Source organism: Sceloporus undulatus, chromosome 2, assembly GCF_019175285.1.
Source record: "Sceloporus undulatus isolate JIND9_A2432 ecotype Alabama chromosome 2, SceUnd_v1.1, whole genome shotgun sequence".
NCBI classification, from domain to species: Eukaryota; Metazoa; Chordata; class Lepidosauria; order Squamata; family Phrynosomatidae; genus Sceloporus; species Sceloporus undulatus.
The window spans coordinates 239,522,688-239,539,374 of NC_056523.1; the positions used below are offsets into that span (position 1 = coordinate 239,522,688).

The 16,687-nt window shown below is 37.3% G+C and overlaps 1 protein-coding gene across 3 annotated transcripts in view; it reads right to left on the reverse strand.

Annotated features, from left to right (window-relative positions):
- KDM4C (lysine demethylase 4C) overlaps positions 1-16,687 on the reverse strand; it is a 287,512-nt gene that overhangs the window by 79,352 nt on the left and 191,473 nt on the right. For all 3 annotated transcript variants that reach the window (XM_042451543.1, XM_042451544.1, XM_042451545.1), the window contains 2 exons: positions 15,801-16,014; positions 14,671-14,747 (listed from right to left, as the gene is read on the reverse strand). In XM_042451543.1, the coding sequence (XP_042307477.1) occupies positions 14,671-14,747; positions 15,801-16,014 (291 nt within the window). The remainder of the gene's footprint in view (positions 1-14,670; positions 14,748-15,800; positions 16,015-16,687) is intronic.

Consider the following 16,687-nt stretch of genomic DNA (forward strand, 5'->3'; position numbering starts at 1 on the left):
AAGGGACAGAAAAAGTCCAGTATTAAAGAGTGTGTCAGTAGCGTGCGGGATTTACAGCCAGGAAGGCAGGGGAAATATTAGAAACTGCCTGAGCTAACAGGGCTGAGCTGTGGTGATTATCACATGGAGGGTAAGGACAGAAGCAAAGCAGATTGCTCCTGTCCTTATCCCGTCTCATTTGCACGATTAAGGGAAGTACTGTCACCCCCACATGCTTATCTTGTTCTTCTCGTCTGTGAAGTGTAATGGACCCGTCATTTGGTATTAAAGGAAACTCCCATTAATACTTAATGATGGGTCCATTACACTTCACAGACAGGAGAAGAACAAGATAAGCGTGTGGGGTGTGATAACCTTTCCCTTGATTGCGCAACTGAAACAGGATAAGGACGGGAGCCATCTGCTTTGCTCCCATCCTTATCCTGTGTGCGATAATCTCCTGTGTGTAGTCATAACAAGTAATCAGTGAGGTTAACAGCTAAAGAAATCTGGGTATAGGCTTGGTGTGAACCAAGTTAGTAAAGGAACGTACATATACAGTGTGGAAAACTAGTAAATTTGAAACAACTGAAGTCATTCATACACTGTAACATAAGCTTGAGAACCATCCACTAAGAAAGATATAGTAACAAGTTCTCAATGTAAATAAAGTTCTGTTCTTTGTGTTCAACAAGGAGTCGACAGATAACAACAAACACATTACCAAGTATATAAAAATGCTATCAAAAATAATAGGAACAGTTATTAATAAGAAGACTTCAGTTGGTGGGTGGATAGCTGTCCCATATAATTTGGTGCCAAGCGGTTGGGCTTTAAAAAGACCACTGTGCTGGCTTCAGGAGAGATCATGTGGAGTGGGGTCTCCACATATAATTGGTGGCAGCGGTGGCACACAGTTAAAGAAATCTCAGAGATTCACAGGTGTCACACAGAGCAATGCCTCTTCTGTGCTGGATCCGTGCTTTAGATTTTTAGTGCTTGTTAGCAACAGGTTATCTTTGTGACCGTTAAATCTCTTGCTTAAAATTTCAATTGGGGGCATACCCTCTACTCCCTTCCTACTGACTGCATTCTTCATGGTGCTGTTATTGGTCCTCTATTATTTGAATTCTACACAATAGCATCCGTTTTTATTACACCTACAATACAAAGACATAGGTTAAATGATGATTCAAATGTACATGCTAGATGTCAATCTGCACTTATTTTGTTTCCACATGCAAGAATGAGTTGTCTTAACAATTTGATCCTCACAGGGGAGATTATGTGTCTGAATGCTTTCAGACAAAATGTCTTTGCATTTTTTGACAAAATCTTAGATTTTGAACCAAAAATGTACAAAAAGTATATTTGGTGCAAATACACAATTTTCTGCACAAAAACCACAAATGTTTTGTGAAAATGCAATATTGACAATAAAAGACTGGCCATGACTGACCATTTTTGTGAAGGTCTGCCTAATCTGTGAAATCATCTATTCTCATTAAAGATAAGGAAAATTAGAAGAATTATTTACTCTAAGAGGGTGCATCCAATACTATCAGGGCAAAGCTGTATTTTAGCAACAAAATCTTCCTCGTGCATCCCCTCTCCATCTAATCCACAGAAGATTATGCAAGGTGTACTGGGTATATTGATTCCATTATGGGATGTCACTCCTTTGGGGGATAAGACATTGCTGGATACAACCTACAGTTGTCTCTTTCTATCCTTTCTCACTCCTATTTAGTTCTATATCATTAACAGTCTCATCAGAATTTCGGACCCAAAGAATCTATATCTTAACTGATCATGGTTTCTTCAAACCTTCCTCTTCTTGACAACTTTCCCCATTCACTGACACAGATAATCCATTCTGTTCTGGATTATTTCTTCCATTTCCTTTGCTCCCTTACTGTGACTTTTCATCTGCATCCAATATGAATTCCTCTTCTTTTAATACTCTCTATGGTATTGCTCCCTTACAATTTTGTTCTCACAAAGTACTGAATCTTGCTGCCTGCACTGGCACAATGGTAACTTGAAATTGCTGGTAAGCACCATGACAGTGCCCACAGTGACAACCCAAACAAGGGTCCGAAAGTACAGGCAGGTGAAGCCATCCATATCAACAAGTCTGTTGGAGCAGTGTTCATTTTCACCAGAAGAAGGTTTCTGCAAAGCTAAGGTATCTTAAGTATTCAGACAAGATTAAATCACTCCAAAATCATTTAGATTTACAACACAGGTATCTTATAACAAAATGCTGTTGCTGAGAAAATATTGGGGGGGGGGGGGGGATAATACTGTGAGTACTGCAGCTAAATGCAGGAAGGATCAGGAAGCTTGAGTGGGCAGACCCCAATACCTCCAAAAACCAAAAAGCCCCAGCATGTTGATCCAGTACTGCTGTCCAGCTATGACTTTTGCCCCTCCAACTGTGCTATCCTGAATCAACACAACCTATTCAGCTTTCTTTCAAAATTCTGCTCATATGAAACCCTTACATCTAAATAGGGCTTTGCAACTTCAGAGGCTTGGGGACTATTTTACTGGTTGGCTAACTACTTGAAGGATGCATACTCAAAGGGACCATCATTAAAAGAGAAGTAGATGAGCTGAGTGTGTCAAAATGGATAATGATGTGTTTACATAAAAAATAATTGTTTTATTAAAATTAAAAATATTATTTAGAAGTAACATTTCTTCAAAGCCACTAAGACTCCATTGAATCCAATTTGAAAGGTTTAATTTATTCTTAATACATTAAATATTGTTATATTAATAACAATTCATATGGGATTAAAATTATTTCATTATAAAATTAGTTAAATTCATTGTAGTATGTGTTTATGCCATTGTAGAGTAACTGTGAACTTGCCTCATTAGAATGATAATATTTATTAGCTAAAGTTATGCATGACCTTTCCTTTCTGAGACTACTATAACACTTGGGGTTTCCATGGACATCATCTTAAAAAACCCAACATCTTGAAGTATAGTGTACATGTTCTATATTGATAGTATGACTTTTAATTTTGGGGTGGTTATTAGCCTAGCAGCAAAATCCGTGTTTTGTTTTGTTTTAAAAATGAAATGTAAATAAATAAATATCACTTGAAACAGAAAATGACCTGTGAATGCTTGCATGTTTAAAAATTAATGCAGCTCAGTTGTTCTTGAGTGCCTTTGGTATTCCTTTGCTATTGACAATCAAGCTACCAAGCTTCCTTGACAACACCACAACTGACAGGCAGACAATCAAAATAAACAAGGTCTGACTGCATACCTCTTTGATAACTGGGTCATACATCTTAAATACTACTACCCTGTTCCCTTTCTCTAAGACCAACAGGCCCTTTCAGAGAAGAAACCAATTAGGCAATTAAACAAGTATTATTAATAAAGTGAAAACTATGAGAGTTTAAATACAAGGTTATCCTTAGGATATAGAAATGGAATACTGTATATGTTTTATGCAGCTCATGATAATGCTATGTATGTTATTTCTATGCTCTGAATCCTATTGTTTTGTCTCAACTATAGCAGAATCATTGAGACAATGGTTCAATGGTGATTCAACATTCAACTACAGATTAAATGGACTAGTTGGAAATGGTGTATTCAAGCATGTTTCTTCTGGGATATCTATATATGGGAACCTCTGTGGGCTGGGAGGCCATGTTGAAATACTTGAAATAAATATGTCTTTGGAATGAGACATTCAATCAAAACTAAAAAAACTAAAAAGTAAAACCTCTAAACTGACAGGAGATGGTGATACAATGTTTCGAAGAGCACAATAGTTACAGTGCAAAATATATTGCAATGCTATATAATCACATATATGTATTCAAATATATACTGCAGACTCAGTATGTAGAGAGATCTTGTAGCAGCTTTGAGACTAACTAAAGAAGTTGGTGGCATGAGCTTTCATAGACTTAAGTCTACTTCCTCAGATGTATAATATATATTTATATATAACTTGAGAAATTTTAGTTTAAAAAATTGAGTCAAAAATCTTGGTTAATTTATGCATGGGTTAATGTAAGTACTGTAGTTACTTCTTAACTCCTATCAAATATATATCTGGCCTTTTTGAATGCCTGAGCAGGAAAATGGCAGTGGTGGTGGTTCTTTGGCATTTCCTCTCAAAGGAGTGCTGGGAGAGTAGGGCCAGCTTATGTTACTTTTAGGTTCTCTCAGGATGGACTAAGCTCTTGTCTTTCGCTATTCTTCTCAGAGAAAGGGATTCCAATGCTGTTGAATAAGTGATGAAGAATTGGATTTTGAAGGATTTGAATCACCCCCTTCTCTGAATAGAGTGTATATTTGTGTATGTTTGTCAGCTTTTCTGGGTTAAAATCAGGCAAAGTTATCACATTAAAGATAACAGCTGTAACAACTGCTAATGCAATCACCATATTCTTTGCTCTGCCTCCACATCTTTTTTTACATGTGAGCATTTTATTAGCCCCCCCACACACACACACACCTAGTTGCCTCACCCACACATCACACAGCCACCATTTACTGTTATTGCATCCTTATCCATCCAGCCTTTAGAATGAGCACAAATAGTTATGCATGCTGGAATTTTTAAAGTTCCTTGTAATAGTTTTCCGTTGCTTCATCTTTTATATTATTTGTTACATGCCGCTAAGTTTTACTCTCAATTTATCTATGAATCAGATCAAAATCCATTAATTTTGGCCCCCAAACCTGCCCTCAACTGATACATGAGGCAAGCTTATACATGAGTATATACAGTTATTTTAAAGATGAAAAATGTAGGGAAGATAACATTTCATCACTATTATTCAAATTGGCAATGATAAACAAATTAAGCAAAAAAATGAGTATGTTTAAAAATATATAATATGGTATAACACCAGAAATACACCAGAGTAAATATACCAAAGTACACCAGAAATAACCCATGCTTTCTTCACAGGTAAGAAAAGAACAGAAACACTGGGCCTTTGCCAGCTAATGAAGAAAATCTGATTTCTTATGTTGATTATGTATATATAACTCTAACAGAATATGCACCATAAAGGTATTTAGTATTCATGCAAGACCAGAAGTGGCAGAACATATTCAGTTAATTGTGTGTACGGTAACCTACCTGTGTCACCTCTGACAAAGAGTTGTGACCTTAGTAATTGCGGTCGTTGTCAGATAAGTACTTCTAAAAGGTGTGCCCCAACCAAGTGCTACAGAACAGACACCGTTTTCTCTACAAGTATCTCTTATCAAGTCAGGTCAGAAGGTTATTTCCTTATCAAGAACATGCTATACTGATTATATCTGAACATAATCTTCAATTTAAATACCCTCATTAACAACTATGAAGTTTATGGAGTGTAAATGTGGAAAGAGTCTATTAAAATGAACAAAAAACAAAACCCTAAAACAAGCAAGTATGACTCTCACACTAAATTGATAGATCATTTTAGTCAATTATTTCCTGGCCGACAAAGAATAAAAAAGGAGAAAGTAGAAATCATCCTGAAGATGAAAAACCTCCCCTGTAGGTGCACAGAAGTGTATAAACAGACATGCAGGTGTATACACACACACATACACACATACCAATTTTGTTTCAAAGAAGAAAGATGTGCCCTATAGATTAAGGACTGTCTCTGTGTAGCTAGAGAACAGAATAAAACTAGGGCTCAGTTATCACTCTCTGAAAACAAGCTTGCAGTAGAAGAGTCAATATATACTTAAATATAGCAGACAGAACAGCAGCATCATGAGGTTGTCCCCATTGATTTCATTCTGCTAAAAATAATGATGTTCCGATGGCACTTTCAAAGGATAGTGACTATATAAAACTGTCTTGTTAGTTTAAAATGCACAGAGTTCTTGTTTTAGAAACCCTACTATAGAGGCCACAAGCTAGTTTCGTGTTCAGCACCCTCAGGAGGAAACTGCTTAGTTTCAAAATGCTTGTTTTTACTCATGCAAACTAGACCCCTTTATAGGAGACTGCAGTGATGGAATTTAAAACTAAACTCTGAAAAGGGGGAGGAAACAATAATCTAAAAAGCCTACACAGTGTAAGCCTTTCAATTAAAATACAGTAATATCTCCATATCCATGGCTTCTGCATTCAGGGATTCCACCGTCCACAGCTGGAGAATAGTCCCCCCATCCCGCAAAAAAATTAAAAAAATAAAATCCAAAAAGCAATCCTTAATTTTGCGATTTTATATAAGGGCATCGTTTTACTAAGCCGCTGTAAATAATAGCACTTGGGCATTCAGAGATTTTGGTATCCACAGGGGGTCCTGGAACCAAACCTCAGTGTATACTAAGGGAGCATTTTAAATACAGTAAATACAAAAACAGTATAAAAAAAGCCCAAGACACAAAAACCACATATAAAACAACATGGTAAAATTAGTAAAAGAGACCCATCAACAAAAATAATACATCATAAATGATAAAATAATAAAAACATAAAACTAGAATGGTTCTAGCCATCATTCTGATCAAGAAAACTGATTCTAATCTTGCTAGTAGCTAAACCAAATTTTGCTACCATAGAAGTAACAAATACATTGTTGCCGGCCAAAAGGACACAAATCTGCTGAAGGCAAGATCTATCGGAAAGGGATTTTAAAATGCATTCAAGAAACCTTTGTCTTGGAGATATATACAATGGACAGTGTAAAAGGTAATGTTCTATATTCTCCACTTCCCCAGTTTTGCAGATACAAAGTCTTAGATGGACAGGAGTGTTATTATATTTGCCTGTCAAATAGGCAGAAGGCATACATTGGTACCTTAGAGCAGTAAATGCTTTTCTAGCAGGGGCCAGAGTAAGATTATTAAAGTAATGCTCTAACCCAAACAATGTCTTGTACAATGGGTACCAAAAAGAAAAAGAAGAGTTTGAGAGTGCAAGAAGATCGGCCCATTTGGAAGCAAGATAAATTTTCTCTTTGATCAGTTACTTGACTCTACAGGTGGCATAATTTGGAAATGAGTCCACATTAATCTCATAGCTCTGCAATATTGTTCTAACTATAGATACCCAGGAGCTTGGAGAGTTAACAGATATTTGTTCTAAAAAACTTTTTTTGGGTGAGCCTGGAATCACTCATGGATAACAACTTTAGCCAGTAGAAGGCAAGAGTGGTATATGTACCAGCCTGAAGAGTAGTTTGGCCTGTTTCTGCTCTCAGAAAAGAGACAGGGATACACTTAGGGATGGCCAACAGGGATCTTAAAAATAAGTTCTGAACAGTTTCTAAATTTGAGACACTGTTGTATCCCCAAATTTCTGCTCCATATAATAACTGAGGAACAATTTTTCTTTGATAAACCTTGATAGTAGGTGCTACTAAGTGACCTCCTTGAAGTCTATGGAATTTCAACAGAGAATTTATAGAGAGGGATGATTTTAGCTTAGTAGCAACAAAATGAGTTTTCCATGACAAATTAGATTGAAATCTTAAACCCAAGTAATTGTAATAGGATTATTGATCAATAGATTTTGCCTCAAGGCTCCACCGATGAAAATACTATACAGACAGTCCATGAGCTGCTATTGATATTACATATCCAACTGTCTTGAAATCTTATTTTCTACAATTGTCATAACCTAAGATTCTTCCAGAGTCTTATGCTTTGATAGGGATGTTTCATAGTCTGCTTTTAGCAGCAGAATAAAAACACAAACATCCAAGAAATCATGAACAGCACCCTCCCAAATGCTTGACCTATGAAAAACTGCACTGAATATAGCAAACAACAAAAGTGCAAAACTGCACAGGCAGGCAGCCACTCTTATGAAGTAACTCCTGCATTTGTTGCCATTGATTGCAAGCATGGCATGGAAGTCTCTTGAAGCTTTACTGCTTCATGAAAGTGTCTGTTCTAACACTTGAACAACGACATAATTTATAGATTCAGTGACATTAGGAGCTTTATTTCAAATGTATATTGTGAACTGGGACAAGTCTATCATGAGCTATTGCCAATTGCCTTTAATACACATATTTGTTGTTAACTATCCCCAAGTCGATCTCGACCCATGGCAACACTATGGATGAGACATCTCTAAGACTCCCTGTCCTCCACTGCTCTGTTTCGTTCCTGTATGTTCATATATGTGACCTTCTTAACAGAGTCCTTCCATCTAGTATTTTGTGTCTCCTTTTTATGGATGGAGATGTATATTGATCACATACAAATACACATATACAGATATACAGATCAGCTGGAAAGAACCAACTACTTCTGATTCAACTAGACTCACCATCATCTACATGTTTCTGAAGAGGTTTGGGTCTCACTGACAGACATGCAGTGTTACTGAAACTGTCAGGGTAGTATGCTGAAATTTTGAATGATTTGAGATTATTAGGACAAATCTGAAAACTGGAAATGTGTACCCTTGCACCTCAAATGGAGCACTCAAGTGTCTACTCATGTGTTGCAATAATAACAAGCCACCCAGAATACTAAGATTTGAAGCTTATACCTCTTATTACGAGACATTTTAATAAATGTGATGTGTGTGCATTTTAACTGATTTCAAGTCGACCTTAACTTATGGCAACCCTATGAATGAGACATCTCCAAAATGGACTGCACAGATCATGAAAAATTATGGCTTGCACTTAGAAGAATGGGATTGCCAAGACAAGAGGCTGCGCTCAGAATACAGAGAAATAGAATGGTTCCCAATCAGAAAAGGGTCAGCAAGGCTGCATACGATCACCCTGTTTATTCAATCAATATGCAGAATATGTTGTATGCAGAGCAGGCGTGTACTCAGAGGCAAAAGGACTGAAGATAGAGGGTTTTGGAGACGTCTCATCCACAGGGTCACCATGAGTCAAAGTGGATTAGAGGGTAGTTAACAACAATTAAAGTTCGTTAATTCTTTACTTGCTGAATTGACATTCAAAATTTAGCACTGATTGTTTAATTCTTATGTACCGTATCTTGCAATCTTTCTAGGTTTGTGTAATGAAACATAGGCATCTGTTTGAACTAAGAGCCAGAAGGATACACTTAGCCTTATCATTTAGACAGCAATCTTCTTCAACCTTATGCCTCCTGGACATTTGGAAGTACAACCACCAGTTTTCTTGACATTGGCCATGCCTTTTGGAGCTGGTGGAATCTCAAAATATCTAAAAGGCATAAGGCTGGGGAATGCTGTTGTGCAGTACACTCACTTCCCTCAAATATCAGTCATTATTCTTTCTGACTACTAGTCATTTCTGCTGGAAATGTTTAAGATTAATGAGGCATTTGTTCTCAATCAAGAAGCTGCATGTGAATATAGCTCCACTTTTGAGAGTACGACAGATGAATTGCTAAACCTTTTTTGGCCTTTTTATTTCTTGGGCTGATACATAGCAGCCCTCTTCTTTTTTAAAAGCAGCACCATAACAAAGATGGATTCAATGTCACACTTTTTCTGTCTCAACAATTATTATCAGTTGCACAGTAAATAGTGTAGAGTTAAATAAAAATGTGCATAATCTTATGAGTGGGTGTGACACCTCCCGAATGTTAAAGGAGATGAGATGAGATGTTGTGAATTCTGCTAAAGGGAATGCCTGGGGTGACAGCTGTAGGAAGAGTGCTCAGTCATATGTACCTGCAGTATTGTTTTTCCACAACTATTACTTCTAAAACTGATGTGAGTGGGTTGAGGAGGAAAGTATGGTTTGTAAAGCAATACTTCTGCAATTGTCTTTTATCTTATTATCACAAACATTGCTATATACGTGCTTCTTTAGAACACACTGCACAACATACACTTGAAGTCCCAAAGCCACTCACGATTTCCCTTCTGGTTTTCTAGTCTGAATCTATGTGATGCAAACCAAAAGCTACTTAGCATTCATTCTGCTAACTGTATCATTTCATAAACCTGTTTGCCCATGCTCAATGAAATACCAGTAATAAATATTTCCTGCATACAATTCAGCCCCTGTTCAGATCTCCCTGTTCTTCAAACACAATAAAAACTACATGTTTAATTCTTTGTTTCTAAGCAGTTCTGCAGTCCATGTTAAGCAGGGAGCTACATTTTTGGGTACACAGCCAGAAAGATGTAGTGTATTGAGCGTTAGACTAGGGCTTTGGGAGACTAGCGTTCAAATCTCCACTCAGTCACCAAAATGCTCTGGGTACCCTTAGGAAAGTCACACTCTGTCAGCCTCAGAGGATAGTAGTGACAATTCGTCTGAACAAATCTTGCTAAGAAAACCCAGTGACAAATTCAAAGGTTTGTACGTGGGGCTTACCTTCTCTCTCTCTCTCTCTCCTTTCCTTTCTTTTTTATTTTTTCCCCAACACAACACCTATAAATTCCACACAAAAACATCCCACATCATAGGAGGATTTTAGTGCTGACTAAAAGGGATGCCAGCAAATCTTCCTCTCACTGCTCCTTCACTGTGCTGTGAAAGCATTAACTTACATAACAGGCTATGTAAAAGCTAACAGAAAAATCATGAATACCAATAATTAAATGAACAATTTTTTTTCTGGTAAGAAAAAAGGATGGAAATATGAATATGTATATGAATAAGGATGCCAAAAAGTGTAAAATAACTAGGGAGGGATTTTTGTTTTCTCAAAAACTAACATTTAATCTATCCAAGAAAAGAACAATACCAAAAAAGGTAAGGAAATTATCCCTTCACGGTTTTTTAGGTGTGACTGACATTCAATCTACTGAGTTCTCACATCTTTTTCTTGAGTGATGCCCCTAGAAATATAAAAAGTCAACTTTGCCTACATTTCCAGTTTTCTGCCACCTATGTTCTGATTATTCATTGACTAAACTATTCTATTGTAATTATAAATAATTAGTAAAAGGGATGGGGAGAACCAGTTCCTGAGCTTGGCTTAGATGCTGGAACAAGTGTCTAGTTTCAGATTCTGCTTTAATAACAAACTTGTCCGAATTACATCTATATTTATTTATAAAAAGACAGGAAAGGGAAAAGAAGATGTGTTTAATTCTATTTGCTAGTCCCTTCTTTTTAGTCTTATTTCTGTGTTAAGATTTTCCTTCCTATCAAACAACCAGGAGAAATACTTTCTAATTGTTCGGGACAGGCCAAAATAAAGCTACTTTGGGTCACTTTGTAGGTATGCTGTTTAAATGACACACACATCTTAAGAGGCCAGAAGCTGCGCCAAAGCACACTCAAACTTCTCTGAATATGTTAAGGAGAAAATCAGAAATAAGGCATCACTACACCCTGAAAGCAAATAATTTTGTGCACATCAGCATTTCTATTTCTCTATAGCAAAGCCAGAGCATGGAAATACTCATGATGATGGGGCAATTCTTGTAGCTATAGTAGAAAAAGTAATTTTCCATGTTCTAGTCAAGAGTGCCTAGCTTTTGTGTGGCCCCTACAGATGATCTGATCTCCACTGTCTAGTGGCCCTCTTCTGATGGCGACCAAAATGGTGAAGGGTCTGGAAGCCATGCCCTATGAGAAATGACTTAGGAAGCTGGGGATGTTTAGCCTGGAAAAGAGAAGGTTAAGAGGTGATATGATAGACCTGGTTAAATATTTGAAGGGCTATCATATTGAGGAGGGAGCTAGCCTAGGACTCGGAGCAATGGATGCAAGCTACAGGAAAAGAGATTCCACCTCAACATTAGGAGGAACTTCCTGACAGTAAGGGCTGTTCGACAGTGGAACAAACTCCATCAGAGTGTAGTGGAGTCTCCTTCCCTGGACGTCTTTAAACAGAGGCTGGATGGTCATCTGTCGGGGATGCTTTGATTTAGATTTCCTGCATGGCAGGGGCTTGGACTGGATGGCCCTTTCAGTCTCTTCCAACTCTATGATTCTATGATTCTCACCAGTTTTATAGACACAGCTCTTTCCCCACTGCTGCTAGAAATAAAGAATGAATCATCTCATATCAGGATTGCCAGGAAGAGAGTTGAAAATTAATCTGTATTATCTCCCCCAGATATGTCCATATCCATCACATAAGGATCTCCAAGGAAGAAAATGGAGAACCATCTATAGTGTTCTAACAGTAGGCTCTAGTGCTAAGTACAGATTTCTCATCGGGACTATCAGATGTGGTGGCATTTCCATGTCCTTAAGAGCCAATTATAGCTTTTCATGATCTATGCAGTCAAATGCTTTGCTATAGTCTATAAAGCACATGCTGATTTTTTTTTCTGGAGTTCCTGTGGACATTCTATTAGCCAGTGTATGTTTGGGTACTGGTGACTGATAAAAAATAATCATTAGGTGATATTCAGAGATCTCCAAACAGTTAGCTAAGAATTAATTAAGTTTTGAGGTACTGACCCAGCCCTCACTGAAAAGAGGGGTATACAGTATGAATATAAAGTATATGTGTAACAACAGAAACTGTTTTTAAATGAAAGAGGGAAACAAAAAGGCAGCTGAAGACCAGTGCATTATGTCACTTTTGGAAATTAAGATGGAAGCTGCTGCCTAATAGGATGTCACACTGGTTGCCTCCATCCAAGCTGGAAGTTTAAAAAAAAAATACTAAATAACACTTTGTTTCCAGTTATCTCCCCACCAAATAGAAGCCAAACTCTGGTTGAGATTCCCAAATAAAATTCCGCCATTTGGGGTAGCAAGGATATATAGGTTTACATACCTACACTGAGAAGATAAAGAACCAGGCATAAAGAAATGCATGTAAATATATCTTCTTTTTATTTCCAAACTTATGATTCTAGATCTGCTGTTTTTACAAGCTATTAGAATGTAGGACAGAATGTAAGGTACCAAGATAATATACAGTAAATGTAGTCCAGATTTAGTATATAATATCAGTTTAGGACTAAACCCTAATTTGGGAAGGCAGGGGCTTTGTTAGATGAAAAAGATCTTGGTTGTTTGATATAATTCACCATTTTGAATGTAATCAGGCTCTCCACATAAGGAACTCATGGTAATTCTCTTAAAGCTTAGAGCTGCCACACCTATCCCTTGGTTGAAAGAAAACTGACAAACTTGTTTTTAGAGCAGCACTGCTGTCTAACTCTGTTCACTGAACTGAACTGATAATTACATTCTGACTTAAAAGACACCCTGTCAGCTGCTGGGATTGACTTTTGCCATTCCCCCTCCCCTTTACACCCCCCACAACTCTGCAGGAGCTGTAACAAAAGCAGTTTCATAAGTCCTGAAACTTCTGATTGCCTGATAAGGAACCTTTCACAATTTTCTCTGGTGGCCAGCAAGAGAGGAAAAATTCAATTTTGCCTGGAAAGAATGCCTACCCTGCTAAAATGAAAACATATTACAGATACAGAAATTGACTCTGGGCACATTTTAATAGCAATTCACCAAGCAAACATTGAACTACCTTGTATATGTGAATCACTATTTTTGTAATAATCTGTTCTAAATTGGTATTTGCCATTTTATTTCCCTGCCTTGGTTAATATACACACCATATCTGCTGTTTCCTGTTTTGTTCTTTACCAACAGCTACAAGGAATCTTTTTTTAAAATGTTTACATTATCTGTTCCTTCAAATTGTTCACCTTACTTCTCTCTCCTGTTCTTCATAAATAGTAATAAATTGCATTGGTGTGAGAAATACCAATACAGTATATTCTAGGGCATTTGGACTAGGGCAACAGGTAAGGGGGTGTTTTAGATATCCTGAAAAACTTCTCTGTGGTGTTCACTGCTGATGCTTAGCAATGTTCTAGGTTCTGAGCTCGCATGGAAGATAAGGTAACTCTCAAAACATATAAGAGGGAGCTGCAAAATGTAGGGAGATTAATTTAAAAACCAATGGGTACAAGAATAAAATGCTAAAAGATGGGGTGGGGGAATAGCACATTCTCTATTTTTTGAGATTTTACCAAGAACTTCCCACGTTTCATGTATACTGTCATGCTGCTGAAGGCTAAAAATTTTATGATAGTATCAATATGCATGTTTCTTTATTCTGATACCTCATCAAGTTCAGAAATTAATTCCTTCACTCAAATCACATAAACAGTTTTGTTTTCCTCCTCTGTCTCTTTGGAAATCAGAATCTGCTTCATGTATACTACAGAAATTATATTCTTTTCCCCAGTAAGATGAAGATGATATGGAAGAGTCTAGCTTGATTTTCCTCTTAAATATACATGTAGTTGGCCCTCCATATCCACAGATTCTGCATTCACGGATTCAAACATCCATGGCTTGAATTTTTTTAAAATGTCCAAAAAGCAAACTTTGATTCTGCCATTTTATAAGAGGCACCATTTTAATACGTCATTTTATATAATGGGGCTTGAGCATCCAGTGAACCTGATATCCACAGTGTGTGTGTGTGGGGGGGGGGTCCTAGAACCAAACCCCAAACAACAAAAGAGCCCACTGTGCAAGTGGCATATCTAGCATCATATGTAGTTTAGATCTCAATATTGTTGTTGTGTGTCTTTAAGTCATCTCAAAACAACACTCAAAATACTGGACTGCAATTTTAGTAGCTTTCTTAGTTGACATAACATTACAAATTTTATTTATTATATACTAATATGTAATCGAAATTCAATTTGGACCATAAAGACATTGTCTTAGCTATGAGTGGAAGGATCAGAAGAGTGCATTTTAATGTCTCTTATTTACACACACAATCAGGAGATTTAGTTAGTCTGCATTATGAACAAAAGCTAAATGCACAACTTACAGCTGTCCAGGCTCCTCTTTTGCATCGAGAACACAGCCATCCATCATGGATTTCATGGGAAGGGACACCATAGCAACCTATAATAAGAAAACTGAGATGATAAACAGATCCTGTACTTATTGTCTTTCCAGCAAAACAGGTAACTAAGCTATTAAGAAAAGGCACTAGATTTGCATACCATGTCATTAAAAAAGTAAAGAATGATTATTTCCACAAGAATACGTTTAGTTGTCATACTGTCAGCTGATCTATTACTCTGGAAGTGATAATTCCCATTCTTAATCCTGTCATGCTGTCCGCAACAATCCTTCAACTAGCCTGTAAACTAGCAATCCAGCTGCTTGTCTATGCAATAAAATTACAATCTGAACACAGTAATGCTCCATAACAGAAAGATTTTATAGCACTGTGATGAATGCTACAATTCTAGAGATACTAAGGATGTCACTAGAAATGGAAGAGTGCTCAAATAAGGTAACAGCTCAGATTGATTTCTACGAGCAGAAGTGGAGCAAATTGCAAAATCTACATTGAACTGGTACCCAGCCCAGTTTTTCTTGCACAAACTACCTGAATGCCTCTAGTCCTTGGCTGGAAGACAGCCCCAGGCAAGCCTTCATCTCAGCCAGGGAAAGCCTGTATTCAAAAGATAGGGTCTTGCTTTTCTGAGGCAGCAGCCTGGCTGCATCTGCATCTTCACTTTACAAAGCCTTCTCTCCCAAATATAGGAAAGAAGCTGATGGTCAGGTCAAGATGGGTTGGGTGATTCACCCCAATTTCACACCCAGAAATCAAGCAGGCTGGTTTGCTTAGAGGAACAGAGCTGTTTGATTTCTTGCAATATTCCTTGCAATCTCCTTTAAATATAAATAATGTATAGTTTTGCATAAAGAGATCAGAAGGTTTAAACGACTTTCTAGTTATACTGCCACAATCTAAAAATCTCCAACTACCAATTTTCTGCCACAGATGACTTCTCTGTAATTTCATACATTTGAAAATATGAATGGATCCATACTTCTCCATGTTTTAACAATAGCTCAAAATATTACCTACATTGTGATTATTCATAGAATATTGTAACCTATGTGCTAATACAATATTTTAAGAGGAATAACTATGATATTTACTTGCATGGACCTGTACACAACATTTTGCACAGGCTATCAGCAGACTTGTTCCATCTTCTTCAATAAAGCCATTGGATGGGTAGTTTTCTGTGTTGTCCTCACTATATATAAAACATATCTCTGGAATAAGTGGTTTTGTCTTTTCACTGGCAACAAATATTTCTCCTTCTTTTGTTTCTGAGGAAGCATAGATGTCTTCATTAGGTCTGTCAGCCTGAAAAATGCATTTAAATAGAAAGATATTTATTCTTTTTGTTTGTTTGTTTAAGTTTCCCCATTTCCTTTAAATGAAAATAAACCCAATTCCCATTGGTTATAAAGTAATCATCACGAGTAATTTTTAGATGCTTCACTATATTCATAGTGGAGCACACAAGAGGAGAAGGAATATGATCATCATCACCACTGAGAAAAGAAAAAGGCCTCTCTGCTAGCTGTTGTCACTGGCTGCCTTTCTCTCACAGAAACTGCTGATTGTCTGCTAGTTCTCTACTGCCTACAGGAACAGGCTCCAGGTACTGAGTCACCTGCTGACTAGCTAGCCAGACTAACAGCTCTCCCCTTGCTCTAAAGGGATATAAAATGCTTGCCTGGGGTAGGGGTATGGCAACCACCAACAGGGGTGACACCATAAAGACTCATCCCTTTGGGGAAGCCAATTGGAGAATGAAGTGAAGCAGAGGGCCAAGTTCCATGTCTGAGAGTGCAGGAAGAGATTATTTTTTATTTACATATCTTTAGTCTTTTAAAAACAATCCACCTGCCAGCAAAAGAAGGAAAATGTGTGATTTGGAGAGCATGGGAGGGAGAACAGCCCAGAGAATAGCCATTCAAACAGTTATGGGTAGAGAAGAGCAAGGAAATAATGCTATCACCGTGAGAGGGAG